Source organism: Nerophis ophidion, linkage group LG26 (assembly GCF_033978795.1).
Source record: "Nerophis ophidion isolate RoL-2023_Sa linkage group LG26, RoL_Noph_v1.0, whole genome shotgun sequence".
NCBI classification, from domain to species: domain Eukaryota; kingdom Metazoa; phylum Chordata; class Actinopteri; order Syngnathiformes; family Syngnathidae; genus Nerophis; species Nerophis ophidion.
The window spans coordinates 36,062,975-36,079,123 of record NC_084636.1 but is presented as its reverse complement, the minus strand read 5'-3'; the positions used below and the strand labels follow the sequence as shown (position 1 = coordinate 36,079,123).

General features: G+C 40.9%; 1 protein-coding gene across 1 annotated transcript in view; it reads left to right on the top strand.

The window, feature by feature from the left end:
• tgfbr3 (transforming growth factor, beta receptor III) overlaps nucleotides 1-16,149 on the top strand; it is a 146,133-nt gene that overhangs the window by 119,940 nt on the left and 10,044 nt on the right. Inside the window, 3 exon segments of the mRNA XM_061888683.1 lie at nucleotides 9,535-9,816; nucleotides 9,899-10,028; nucleotides 14,554-14,610. Coding sequence (XP_061744667.1) covers nucleotides 9,535-9,816; nucleotides 9,899-10,028; nucleotides 14,554-14,610 — 469 coding nt within the window.

The window sequence follows — 16,149 nt, the reverse complement described above, 5'->3', positions numbered from 1 at the left end:
GGTGGTATGGCAGCATTACAGAACATAATACTAATATCAGCGTGATATCGGTAGTGGAAGGTGGTATGGCAGCATTACAGAACACAATACTAATGTCAGCTTGATATCGGTAGTAGAAGGTGGTATGGCAGCATTACAGAACATAATACTAATATCAGCGTGATATCGGTAGTGGAAGGTGGTATGGCAGCATTACAGAACACAATACTAATGTCAGCTTGATATCGGTAGTAGAAGGTGGTATGGCAGCATTACAGAACATAATACTAATATCAGCGTGATATCGGTAGTGGAAGGTGGTATGGCAGCATTACAGAACACAATACTAATGTCAGCTTGATATCGGTAGTAGAAGGTGGTATGGCAGCATTACAGAACATAATACTAATATCAGCGTGATATCGGTAGTGGAAGGTGGTATGGCAGCATTACAGAACATAATACTAATATCAGCATGATATCGGTAGTAGAAGGTGGTATGGCAGCATTACAGAACATAATACTAATATCAGCTTGATATCGGTAGTGGAAGGTGGTATGGCAGCATTACAGAACATAATACTAATATCAGCTTGATATCGGTAGTAGAAGGTGGTATGGCAGCATTACAGAACATAATACTAATATCAGCGTGATATCGGTAGTAGAAGGTGGTATGGCAGCATTACAGAACATAATACTAATATCAGCTTGATATCGGTAGTAGAAGGTGGTATGGCAGCATTACAGAACATAATACTAATATCAGCTTGATATCGGTAGTAGAAGGTGGTATGGCAGCATTACAGAACATAATACTAATATCAGCTTGATATCGGTAGTAGAAGGTGGTATGGCAGCATTACAGAACATAATACTAATATCAGCGTGATATCGGTAGTAGAAGGTGGTATGGCAGCATTACAGAACATAATACTAATATCAGCTTGATATCGGTAGTGGAAGGTGGTATGGCAGCATTACAGAACATAATACTAATATCAGCTTGATATCGGTAGTAGAAGGTGGTATGGCAGCATTACAGAACATAATACTAATATCAGCTTGATATCGGTAGTAGAAGGTGGTATGGCAGCATTACAGAACATAATACTAATATCAGCTTGATATCGGTAGTAGAAGGTGGTATGGCAGCATTACAGAACATAATACTAATATCAGCTTGATATCGGTAGTGGAAGGTGGTATGGCAGCATTACAGAACATAATACTAATATCAGCTTGATATCGGTAGTGAAGGTGGTATGGCAGCATTACAGAACATAATACTAATATCAGCGTGATATGGTAGTAGAAGGTGGTATGGCAGCATTACAGAACATAATACTAATATCAGCTTGATATCGGTAGTAGAAGGTGGTATGGCAGCATTACAGAACATAATACTAATATCAGCTTGATATCGGTAGTAGAAGGTGGTATGGCAGCATTACAGAACAGAATACTAATATCAGCTTGATATCGGTAGTGGAAGGTGGTATGGCAGCATTACAGAACATAATACTAATATCAGCTTGATATCGGTAGTAGAAGGTGGTATGGCAGCATTACAGAACATAATACTAATATCAGCTTGATATCGGTAGTGGAAGGTGGTATGGCAGCATTACAGAACATAATACTAATATCAGCTTGATATCGGTAGTAGAAGGTGGTATGGCAGCATTACAGAACATAATACTAATATCAGCTTGATATCGGTAGTGGAAGGTGGTATGGCAGCATTACAGAACATAATACTAATATCAGCTTGATATCGGTAGTAGAAGGTGGTATGGCAGCATTACAGAACATAATACTAATATCAGCGTGATATCGGTAGTGGAAGGTGGTATGGCAGCATTACAGAACATAATACTAATATCAGCGTGATATCGGTAGTAGAAGGTGGTATGGCAGCATTACAGAACATAATACTAATATCAGCTTGATATCGGTAGTAGAAGGTGGTATGGCAGCATTACAGAACATAATACTAATATCAGCTTGATATCGGTAGTAGAAGGTGGTATGGCAGCATTACAGAACATAATACTAATATCAGCATGATATCGGTAGTAGAAGGTGGTATGGCAGCATTACAGAACATAATACTAATATCAGCGTGATATCGGTAGTAGAAGGTGGTATGGCAGCATTACAGAACATAATACTAATATCAGCGTGATATCGGTAGTGGAAGGTGGTATGGCAGCATTACAGAACATAATACTAATATCAGCTTGATATCGGTAGTAGAAGGTGGTATGGCAGCATTACAGAACATAATACTAATATCAGCGTGATATCGGTAGTGGAAGGTGGTATGGCAGCATTACAGAACATAATACTAATATCAGCGTGATATCGGTAGTAGAAGGTGGTATGGCAGCATTACAGAACATAATACTAATATCAGCGTGATATCGGTAGTAGAAGGTGGTATGGCAGCATTACAGAACATAATACTAATATCAGCGTGATAGCGGTAGTAGAAGGTGGTATGGCAGCATTACAGAACATAATACTAATATCAGCATGATATCGGTAGTAGAAGGTGGTATGGCAGCATTACAGAACATAATACTAATATCAGTGTGATATCGGTAGTAGAAGGTGGTATGGCAGCATTACAGAACATAATACTAATATCAGCGTGATATCGGTAGTAGAAGGTGGTATGGCAGCATTACAGAACATAATACTAATATCAGCTTGATATCGGTAGTAGAAGGTGGTATGGCAGCATTACAGAACATAATACTAATATCAGCGTGATATCGGTAGTAGAAGGTGGTATGGCAGCATTACAGAACATAATACTAATATCAGCATGATATCGGTAGTAGAAGGTGGTATGGCAGCATTACAGAACATAATACTAATATCAGCATGATATCGGTAGTAGAAGGTGGTATGGCAGCATTACAGAACATAATACTAATATCAGCATGATATCGGTAGTAGAAGGTGGTATGGCAGCATTACAGAACATAATACTAATATCAGCGTGATATCGGTAGTAGAAGGTGGTATGGCAGCATTACAGAACATAATACTAATATCAGCGTGATATCGGTAGTAGAAGGTGGTATGGCAGCATTACAGAACATAATACTAATATCAGCTTGATATCGGTAGTAGAAGGTGGTATGGCAGCATTACAGAACATAATACTAATATCAGCTTGATATCGGTAGTAGAAGGTGGTATGGCAGCATTACAGAACATAATACTAATATCAGCGTGATATCGGTAGTGGAAGGTGGTATGGCAGCATTACAGAACATAATACTAATATCAGCTTGATATCGGTAGTGGAAGGTGGTATGGCAGCATTACAGAACATAATACTAATATCAGCGTGATATCGGTAGTGGAAGGTGGTATGGCAGCATTACAGAACATAATACTAATATCAGCGTGATATCGGTAGTGGAAGGTGGTATGGCAGCATTACAGAACACAATACTAATGTCAGCTTGATATCGGTAGTAGAAGGTGGTATGGCAGCATTACAGAACATAATACTAATATCAGCGTGATATCGGTAGTGGAAGGTGGTATGGCAGCATTACAGAACACAATACTAATGTCAGCTTGATATCGGTAGTAGAAGGTGGTATGGCAGCATTACAGAACATAATACTAATATCAGTGTGATATCGGTAGTAGAAGGTGGTATGGCAGCATTACAGAACATAATACTAATATCAGCGTGATATCGGTAGTGGAAGGTGGTATGGCAGCATTACAGAACACAATACTAATGTCAGCTTGATATCGGTAGTAGAAGGTGGTATGGCAGCATTACAGAACATAATACTAATATCAGCTTGATATCGGTAGTAGAAGGTGGTATGGCAGCATTACAGAACATAATACTAATATCAGCTTGATATCGGTAGTGGAAGGTGGTATGGCAGCATTACAGAACATAATACTAATATCAGCTTGATATCGGTAGTAGAAGGTGGTATGGCAGCATTACAGAACATAATACTAATATCAGCGTGATATCGGTAGTAGAAGGTGGTATGGCAGCATTACAGAACATAATACTAATATCAGCTTGATATCGGTAGTAGAAGGTGGTATGGCAGCATTACAGAACATAATACTAATATCAGCTTGATATCGGTAGTAGAAGGTGGTATGGCAGCATTACAGAACATAATACTAATATCAGCGTGATATCGGTAGTAGAAGGTGGTATGGCAGCATTACAGAACATAATACTAATATCAGCGTGATATCGGTAGTAGAAGGTGGTATGGCAGCATTACAGAACATAATACTAATATCAGCTTGATATCGGTAGTGGAAGGTGGTATGGCAGCATTACAGAACATAATACTAATATCAGCTTGATATCGGTAGTAGAAGGTGGTATGGCAGCATTACAGAACATAATACTAATATCAGCTTGATATCGGTAGTGGAAGGTGGTATGGCAGCATTACAGAACATAATACTAATATCAGCTTGATATCGGTAGTGGAAGGTGGTATGGCAGCATTACAGAACATAATACTAATATCAGCGTGATATCGGTAGTAGAAGGTGGTATGGCAGCATTACAGAACATAATACTAATATCAGCATGATATCGGTAGTAGAAGGTGATATGGCAGCATTACAGAACATAATACTAATGTCAGCATGATATCGGTAGTGGAAGGTGGTATGGCAGCATTACAGAACATAATACTAATATCAGCTTGATATCGGTAGTAGAAGGTGGTATGGCAGCATTACAGAACATAATACTAATATCAGCTTGATATCGGTAGTGGAAGGTGGTATGGCAGCATTACAGAACATAATACTAATATCAGCGTGATATCGGTAGTGGAAGGTGGTATGGCAGCATTACAGAACATAATACTAATATCAGCGTGATATTGGTAGTAGAAGGTGGTATGGCAGCATTACAGAACATAATACTAATATCAGCTTGATATCGGTAGTAGAAGGTGGTATGGCAGCATTACAGAACATAATACTAATATCAGCTTGATATCGGTAGTAGAAGGTGGTATGGCAGCATTACAGAACAGAATACTAATATCAGCTTGATATCGGTAGTGGAAGGTGGTATGGCAGCATTACAGAACATAATACTAATATCAGCTTGATATCGGTAGTAGAAGGTGGTATGGCAGCATTACAGAACATAATACTAATATCAGCTTGATATCGGTAGTGGAAGGTGGTATGGCAGCATTACAGAACATAATACTAATATCAGCTTGATATCGGTAGTAGAAGGTGGTATGGCAGCATTACAGAACATAATACTAATATCAGCTTGATATCGGTAGTGGAAGGTGGTATGGCAGCATTACAGAACATAATACTAATATCAGCTTGATATCGGTAGTAGAAGGTGGTATGGCAGCATTACAGAACATAATACTAATATCAGCGTGATATCGGTAGTGGAAGGTGGTATGGCAGCATTACAGAACATAATACTAATATCAGCTTGATATCGGTAGTAGAAGGTGGTATGGCAGCATTACAGAACAGAATACTAATATCAGCTTGATATCGGTAGTGGAAGGTGGTATGGCAGCATTACAGAACATAATACTAATATCAGCTTGATATCGGTAGTAGAAGGTGGTATGGCAGCATTACAGAACATAATACTAATATCAGCTTGATATCGGTAGTGGAAGGTGGTATGGCAGCATTACAGAACATAATACTAATATCAGCTTGATATCGGTAGTAGAAGGTGGTATGGCAGCATTACAGAACATAATACTAATATCAGCTTGATATCGGTAGTGGAAGGTGGTATGGCAGCATTACAGAACATAATACTAATATCAGCTTGATATCGGTAGTAGAAGGTGGTATGGCAGCATTACAGAACATAATACTAATATCAGCGTGATATCGGTAGTGGAAGGTGGTATGGCAGCATTACAGAACATAATACTAATATCAGCGTGATATCGGTAGTAGAAGGTGGTATGGCAGCATTACAGAACATAATACTAATATCAGCTTGATATCGGTAGTAGAAGGTGGTATGGCAGCATTACAGAACATAATACTAATATCAGCTTGATATCGGTAGTAGAAGGTGGTATGGCAGCATTACAGAACATAATACTAATATCAGCATGATATCGGTAGTAGAAGGTGGTATGGCAGCATTACAGAACATAATACTAATATCAGCGTGATATCGGTAGTAGAAGGTGGTATGGCAGCATTACAGAACATAATACTAATATCAGCGTGATATCGGTAGTGGAAGGTGGTATGGCAGCATTACAGAACATAATACTAATATCAGCTTGATATCGGTAGTAGAAGGTGGTATGGCAGCATTACAGAACATAATACTAATATCAGCGTGATATCGGTAGTGGAAGGTGGTATGGCAGCATTACAGAACATAATACTAATATCAGCGTGATATCGGTAGTAGAAGGTGGTATGGCAGCATTACAGAACATAATACTAATATCAGCGTGATATCGGTAGTAGAAGGTGGTATGGCAGCATTACAGAACATAATACTAATATCAGCGTGATAGCGGTAGTAGAAGGTGGTATGGCAGCATTACAGAACATAATACTAATATCAGCATGATATCGGTAGTAGAAGGTGGTATGGCAGCATTACAGAACATAATACTAATATCAGTGTGATATCGGTAGTAGAAGGTGGTATGGCAGCATTACAGAACATAATACTAATATCAGCGTGATATCGGTAGTAGAAGGTGGTATGGCAGCATTACAGAACATAATACTAATATCAGCATGATATCGGTAGTAGAAGGTGGTATGGCAGCATTACAGAACATAATACTAATATCAGCGTGATATCGGTAGTAGAAGGTGGTATGGCAGCATTACAGAACATAATACTAATATCAGCGTGATATCGGTAGTAGAAGGTGGTATGGCAGCATTACAGAACATAATACTAATATCAGCGTGATATCGGTAGTGGAAGGTGGTATGGCAGCATTACAGAACATAATACTAATATCAGCGTGATATCGGTAGTAGAAGGTGGTATGGCAGCATTACAGAACATAATACTAATAGCGTGATATCGGTAGTGGAAGGTGGTATGGCAGCATTACAGAACATAATACTAATATCAGCATGATATCGGTAGTAGAAGGTGGTATGGCAGCATTACAGAACATAATACTAATATCAGCATGATATCGGTAGTAGAAGGTGGTATGGCAGCATTACAGAACATAATACTAATATCAGCGTGATATCGGTAGTAGAAGGTGGTATGGCAGCATTACAGAACATAATACTAATATCAGCGTGATATCGGTAGTAGAAGGTGGTATGGCAGCATTACAGAACATAATACTAATATCAGCGTGATATCGGTAGTAGAAGGTGGTATGGCAGCATTACAGAACATAATACTAATATCAGCATGATATCGGTAGTAGAAGGTGGTATGGCAGCATTACAGAACATAACACTAATATCAGCGTGATATCGGTAGTGGAAGGTGGTATGGCAGCATTACAGAACATAACACTAATATCAGCGTGATATCGGTAGTGGAAGGTGGTATGGCAGCATTACAGAACATAACACTAATATCAGCGTGATATCGGTAGTGGAAGGTGGTATGGCAGCATTACAGAACATAACACTAATATCAGCGTGATATCGGTAGTGGAAGGTGGTATGGCAGCATTACAGAACATAATACTAATATCAGCGTGATATCGGTAGTGGAAGGTGGTATGGCAGCATTACAGAACATAACACTAATATCAGCGTGATATCGGTAGTAGAAGGTGGTATGGCAGCATTACAGAACATAATACTAATATCAGCATGATATCGGTAGTAGAAGGTGGTATGGCAGCATTACAGAACATAATACTAATATCAGCGTGATATCGGTAGTAGAAGGTGGTATGGCAGCATTACAGAACATAATACTAATATCAGCGTGATATCGGTAGTGGAAGGTGGTATGGCAGCATTACAGAACATAATACTAATATCAGCTTGATATCGGTAGTAGAAGGTGGTATGGCAGCATTACAGAACATAATACTAATATCAGCGTGATATCGGTAGTGGAAGGTGGTATGGCAGCATTACAGAACATAATACTAATATCAGCGTGATATCGGTAGTAGAAGGTGGTATGGCAGCATTACAGAACATAATACTAATATCAGCGTGATATCGGTAGTAGAAGGTGGTATGGCAGCATTACAGAACATAATACTAATATCAGCGTGATAGCGGTAGTAGAAGGTGGTATGGCAGCATTACAGAACATAATACTAATATCAGCATGATATCGGTAGTAGAAGGTGGTATGGCAGCATTACAGAACATAATACTAATATCAGTGTGATATCGGTAGTAGAAGGTGGTATGGCAGCATTACAGAACATAATACTAATATCAGCGTGATATCGGTAGTAGAAGGTGGTATGGCAGCATTACAGAACATAATACTAATATCAGCATGATATCGGTAGTAGAAGGTGGTATGGCAGCATTACAGAACATAATACTAATATCAGCGTGATATCGGTAGTAGAAGGTGGTATGGCAGCATTACAGAACATAATACTAATATCAGCGTGATATCGGTAGTAGAAGGTGGTATGGCAGCATTACAGAACATAATACTAATATCAGCGTGATATCGGTAGTAGAAGGTGGTATGGCAGCATTACAGAACATAATACTAATAGCGTGATATCGGTAGTGGAAGGTGGTATGGCAGCATTACAGAACATAATACTAATATCAGCATGATATCGGTAGTGGAAGGTGGTATGGCAGCATTACAGAACATAATACTAATATCAGCATGATATCGGTAGTAGAAGGTGGTATGGCAGCATTACAGAACATAATACTAATATCAGCATGATATCGGTAGTAGAAGGTGGTATGGCAGCATTACAGAACATAATACTAATATCAGCGTGATATCGGTAGTAGAAGGTGGTATGGCAGCATTACAGAACATAATACTAATATCAGCGTGATATCGGTAGTAGAAGGTGGTATGGCAGCATTACAGAACATAATACTAATATCAGCGTGATATCGGTAGTAGAAGGTGGTATGGCAGCATTACAGAACATAATACTAATATCAGCATGATATCGGTAGTAGAAGGTGGTATGGCAGCATTACAGAACATAACACTAATATCAGCGTGATATCGGTAGTGGAAGGTGGTATGGCAGCATTACAGAACATAACACTAATATCAGCGTGATATCGGTAGTGGAAGGTGGTATGGCAGCATTACAGAACATAACACTAATATCAGCGTGATATCGGTAGTGGAAGGTGGTATGGCAGCATTACAGAACATAATACTAATATCAGCGTGATATCGGTAGTGGAAGGTGGTATGGCAGCATTACAGAACATAACACTAATATCAGCGTGATATCGGTAGTGGAAGGTGGTATGGCAGCATTACAGAACATAACACTAATATCAGCGTGATATCGGTAGTAGAAGGTAGTATGGCAACATTCACAGAAGACTGTGTGGATGTTTCAGGTGAGGTCGTCGTCCTCGGACCCAGGTGTGGGCTTCACCATTCTGTCCTGCATGGTGTCACCTGACGCTGACCCCAAGGGGGCGTCGTCCTACACGCTCATCGAGACCGTGTGTCCCACCGATGACTCGCTGCACTTCGCCACAGGTGAGCAGCAGGTGGACAGGAAGCGCTTCAGCTTCACCTTCAGGTCAGAGGTCAAGGCGTCGCCACAGTTCCTGCACTGCAAGATGTCTCCGTGCTCCATGGCGCCCTCTGCTGGCCTCCGCCTGGGCCTGGCGCCGGTACGTGGAAATACTGCACGTCTCGCACTTCTACCCAGATCTGCACCAAACCCACCAGGTGTGTTTGTCACCTGCCATCCAGTGTTTGGGACCCAGGCAGCCCTGCAACTCTCTGGACCTGGACCACATCCTCACCATGATGATGGGCGCCAAGACCACCAGCACCGCCCTCAAGCTGATGGACGCCTCCTCACATCCTCCCCACATGACAGGTGAGTCACCTGGCCGCTCGCTGCACCTGGCACCTGAGAGTCACCTGACCTCTGCACCTGGCAGGTGAGAGTCACCTGAGCAATGTACCTGGAAACGACTAAATATATTATTGACATTACTAAAACATTTAAATTACTAAATATATTATTGACATTACTAAAACACTTATTTTCTAAATGTATTATTTACATGTTTGAAACAATTAAACTATTAAATGTATTACTTACATTACTAAAATAATTAAAATACTAAATATATTTACATTACTAAAGCCACTAAATTATTAAATAGTTTACATTTCTAAAATAATAAAATACTAAATATATTATTGACGTTACTGAAACTACTAAATTACTAAATACAAATATATATGTGTATATATATATACACACACACAAACAGTGGGACAAAAAAGTATTTAGTCAGCCAGCGATTGTGCAAGTTCTCCCACTTCAAATGATGACAGAGGTCTGTCATTTTCATCATAGGTACACTTCAACTGGGAGAGACAGAATGTGAAACAAAAATCCAGGAATTCACATTGTAGGAATTTTAAAGAATTTATTCGGAAATGATGGTGGAAAATAAGTATTTGGTGACTTCAAACAAAGAAGATCTCTGGCTCTCACAGACCTGTAACTTCTTCTTTAAGAAGCTCTTCTGTCCTCCACTCGTTACCTGTATTAATGGCACCTGTTTGAACTCGTTATCTGTATAAAAGACACCTGTCCACAGCCTCAAACAGTCAGACTCCAAACTCCACTATGGCCAAGACCAAAGAGCTGTGGAAGGACACCAGGAAAAGAATTGTAGACCTGCACCAGACTGGGAAGAGTGAATCTACAATAGGCAAGCAGCTTGGTGTGAAAAAATCAACTGTGGGAGCAATTATCAGAAAATGGCAGACATTCAAGACCACTGATAATCTCCCTCGATCTGGGGCTCCACGCAAGATCTCATCCCGTGGGAGCAAAATGATCATGAGAACGGTGAGTAAAAATCCCAGAACCACACGGGGCGACCTGGTGAATGACCTGCAGAGAGCTGGGACCAAAGTAACAAAGGTTACCATCAGTAACACACTACGCCGACAGGGAATCAAATCCTGCAGTGCCAGACGTGTCCCCCTGCTTAAGCCAGTGCATGTCCAGGCCCGTCTGAAGTTTGCCAGAGAGCACATGGATGATACAGCAGAGGATTGGGAGAATGTCATGTGGTCAGATGAAACCAAAATAGAACTTTTCGGTATAAACTCAACTTGTTGTGTTTGGAGGAAGAAGAATACTGAGTTGCATCCCAAGAACACCATACCTACTGTGAAACATGGGGGTGGAAACATCATGCTTTGGGGCTGTTTTTTTGCTAAGGGGACAGGACGACTGATCCGTGTTAAGGAAAGAATGAATGGGGCCATGTATCCTGAGATTTGGAGCCAAAACCTCCTTCCATCAGTGAGAGCTTTGAAGATGAAACGTGGCTGGGTTTTCCAGCATGACAATGATCCCAAACACACCGCCCGGGCAACGAAGGAGTGGCTCCGTAAGAAGCATTTGAAAGTCCTGGAGTGGCCTAGCCAGTCTCCAGACCTCAACCCCATAGAAAATCTGTGGAGGGAGTTGAAAGTCCGTGTTGCTCGGCGACGGCCCCAAAACCTCACTGCTCTGGAGAAGATCTGCATAGAGGAATGGGCCAAAATACCAGTTACTGTGTGTGCAAACCTGGTAAAGACCAATTGTTTGACCTCTGTTATTGCCAACAAAGGTTATATTACAAAGTATTGAGTTGAATTTTTGTTATTGACCAAATACTTATTTTACACCATCATTTACAAAGAAAATCTTTAAAATTCCTACAATGTGAATATCTGGGGATTTTTGTCACATTCTGTCTCTCACAGTTGAAGTGTACCTATGATGAAAATGACAGACCTCTGTCATCCTTTGAAGTGGGAGAACTTGCACAATCGCTGGCTGACTAAATACTTTTTTGGCCCACTGTATATATATATATATATATATATATATATATATATATATATATATATATTAACAAGTCCTTAAATTCTGAAAAGCACTCCAGTCTTATAGAGGATCTTTGGTAAAGTTGTTTTGTTTGTATATTTATTTTTTGGCTGGTTCTTAAAAACAGCATAGCGCTCCTCTATTATAGAGCATCTTTGACTAGAGTTTTTTTTTCAGTAGTTTCTTAAAAACTACAAAATGCTGTGTCTTATAGAGGATCTTTGAATTTTTTTTTTTCAGTAGGGTTTTGTAAACCGCAAAGCACTCCTGTCTTATAGAGGATCTTTGATTAAGTGTTTTTTTTTTCAAAGTCTGTCCTTAAAACCAGCATAGTGCTCCTGTCTTATAGAGGATCTTTGACAGGCATAAACATCTTAACTGAGGTCAATCTGTTTGGTGAAAGTATGACACAACTTTCACATCTGAGAGAAGAGTGTGTGCGTGTTTACGTACACACTCTTCTCTCAGATGTGAAAGTTGTGTCATACATTGTGTGTGTGAGTGTGCATGCGTGTGTGTGTGTGTGTTTGTGTGAGTGTGCATGCGTGTGTGTGTGTTTGTGTGAGTGTGCATGCGTGTGTGTGTTTGTGTGAGTGTGCATGCGTGTGTGTGTTTGTGTGGCAAGAGGTGAAGGCAGCAGAGAACCTGGCAGACATGAGTTTGGGACGCCACAAAGCCCAAGACACTGAACATCACCTCCCTCCATCTGCTCTTCATTAGGCTGTCATCTGTCTGTTTACTCCAACTTGTGTGTGTGCGTGTGTGTGTGTGCGTGCGTGTGTGAGCGCGCGCGTGTGTGTGTGTGTGTGTGTGTGTGTGTGTGTGTGTGTGTGTGTGTGCGTGCGTGCGTGCGTGCGTGCGTGCGTGCGTGCGTGCGTGCGTGCGTGCGTGCGTGCGTGCGTGCGTGCGTGCGTGCGTGCGTGCGTGCGTGCGTGCGTGCGTGCGTGCGTGCGTGCGTGCGTGCGTGCGTGTGTGTGCGTGGCTAGCTGCAGGAAAGAGGCCCACTTTGTCTGTGGATGAGCTGGAAAAGAGGAGTCATGCTCGCACTAAGCTAAACTTGTTTTCACTTAGGAGCTTAGCCCCGCCCCTTTCCACTCCAGCGCGTGTGCGCGTCCTCGAAAATGTTGAAGATGATATCCACTGTCTAAATGGGCTGTCAAACTTATTTTCATTTAGGCCACCTCATGCTCACGGTGGCCCGTCAGAGCGCCGATTGTAAAAAAAATATATATATATATTTACTTTTTTAACCTGTAGATCGAGGGTGTCAAACGTACGGCCCGAGGGCCGGATCAGGCCCGCGAACAGGTTTTATCCGGCCCGCGGGATGAGTTTGCTAAATATAAAAATGAACCAGAAACGTTTCAAGGAAAATAAACAGCTATTGTAAATGTGTCCACTAGATGTCGCAATAGTAATTCTGTGTGTCTTTGTAGATGATGCTACATATCTACAAAAAACATGTTAGTACATCAGTCGAGGAAAATGATCAAAGTACATAAATAACATACTGTAATTTGATTTTGATGTGAAAAATGTTATCTTCCATCCATCCATCATCTTCCGCTTATCCAAGGTCGGGTCGCGGGGGCAACAGCCTAAGCAGGGAAGCCCAGACTTCCCTCTCCCCAGCCACTTCGTCCAGCTCTTCCCGGGGGATCCCGAGGCGTTCCCAGGCCAGCCGGGAGACATAGTCTTCCCAACGTGTCCTGGGTCTTCCCCGTGGCCTCCTACCAGTTGGACGTGCCCTAAACACCTCCCTAGGGAGGCGTTCGGGTGGCATCCTGACCAGATGCCCGAACCACCTCATCTGGCTCCTCTCCATGTGGAGGAGCAGCGGCTTTACTTTGAGTTCCTCCCGGATGGCAGAGCTTCTCACCCTATCTCTAAGGGAGAGACCTGGAAACTCATTACGGCCGCTTGTACCCGTGATCTTATCCTTTCGGTCATGACCCAAAGCTCATGACCATAGGTGAGGATGGGAACGTAGATCGACCGGTAAATTGAGAGCTTTGCCTTCCGGCTCAGCTCCTTCTTCACCACAACGGATCGGTACAACGTTTAACACCTCTGCTGTAGATAGATTTAGTTTCCGTTGGTTTTTCCAGCCTCGTAGTGTAAATATAAAAAGGCTAGCAGTCTTTACAAGGTAAAAGCCCGCTAGCTGCCGACGCAGCGCAGTGAAAATGTGGAGTCCAGGTTCCATCTTGGACTCACTAAACCAAGAGACATGCTGGACATTTGAAAAGTGTGCTTCCAACACAAAGTAGCAAACGTGTGTTTGTCAGGTCCGGGTCACATGGTACACATCACAGAGTGGGGGTTGCTGATGTCATTGAGGGCGCCCTCCTGCCATCAGTCTGTCTGATGAAACGCACAGACCGTGGAAGAATAGACGCCATGGTCCGCACACAAGCAGCTCATCGCTCCATAGATTGTTCCAGAGCGCATGTTAGCACGTTAGCATGTTTGCAGGTGTGCTCATCTTGTGTTTGTTCTGCAGATTTGCCGACCTATCCTGACCCAGACCCCGAGGTCCCGGATGACCCCGCCAATAAAAGTAGGTGTTTTGTAAGCCCTGTAGACCAGGCTGTCCAAAGTCTGCAGCTCTTTATTAATATTAAAATCATTTAAAAAAAGGATAGAGTAAAAAGTGTGCTAAAAGCACAAAAAGGTGAAAAGTAAGAATGAAAAGTTGCAATGTTGACTCCAAGAACACAAAGCTGTCATGCAGGATCTTCTTTTCCTTCAAACCAGCGTTGCTCCAAAAGTCATCCAAATCCATCTTCTTTGACCAATTTGAGGCTCACATTAAATATTCACTTTGGCAATATATTGGGGGTCAGATATTGCATATTTTGGGGGTTTGCTATACAAAACACTAAGTTTCCTTTGACAAAAAGGACATAAAACGACATAAAAAATATTTTAATAAAAGTTGATGTAAAGACTTAAGTTTTTAAAGTAATACAAAAAAAAAATTGTATGACTTATATTTCCAACATCGATGAGTGTTTGGATCCCCAATCATTTACAGGGCTTTTCTTTTTATTGAATTGCTCAAAATTAGTAATGAATCAAAATCAATGTTGTTATGAATGATTGACTTATTTAAGGCTCCGAATACCTCACATCAAATATTACACTTGGACATATTTATGCGAGAAAATATTGTATACGCTGTATGTTGAGCATTTTAAACAAAGTTTTCCTGAAGAAAAATGGCATAAAACAAAAAAATCATAACAACTTAGAATTAATGCATAGACTTGAAATTATATACAAACATCAGTCGTTTACCAAGCAAAGGTAACACGCAAGGACATTAACACATCCGACACGTACGTAGGATTAACTGAAGGAGCGTTTAAAACCAGATGGAATAATCACAAGGCCTCCTTTAGAAACCAGACCTTGCGGAATTCTACCGAACTCAGCAAACACATTTGGAACGTCAAAGACAATAATGTTGAATATTCAATAACATGGCAAATTCTTGCATCCAGCACACCATACAACAGTGGTAATAAAAGATGCAACCTATGCTTAAAAGAGAAACTGTTTATTATATATCATCCAGACCTGTCATCCCTCAACAAGCGTAGTGAAATCATTTCAACATGCCGCCACAAACGGAAACACCTCCTAGGTAACACATGAGCCAATCACCACACCCTACGCCTGCCTGTACCCACCCACTCTGTGCTCTATATAAACCATTGTATGTGAATGCTTCCATTAAAATCTCCTGATGATTGAGGGAACCCCTCATGAAACACTTCTGTAGAGATGAAGTAGTCTTGTGATTTTTCCCACACATACATATTGCACTCTACCATGGTATCGAGCACTATTCTCTGGATAATTCAATCAAGACATATATATATATATATATATATATATATATATATATATATATATATATATATATATATATACACACACACAAAAATAAAACATGTGGGCCTCAGTGTAAGACAGGGGTAGGGAACCTATGGCTCTAGAGCCAGATGTGGCTCTTTTGAAGACTGCATCTGGCTCTCAGATCAATCTGAGCTGACATTGCTTAACACGATAAGTCATGAATAATTCAGCTGTT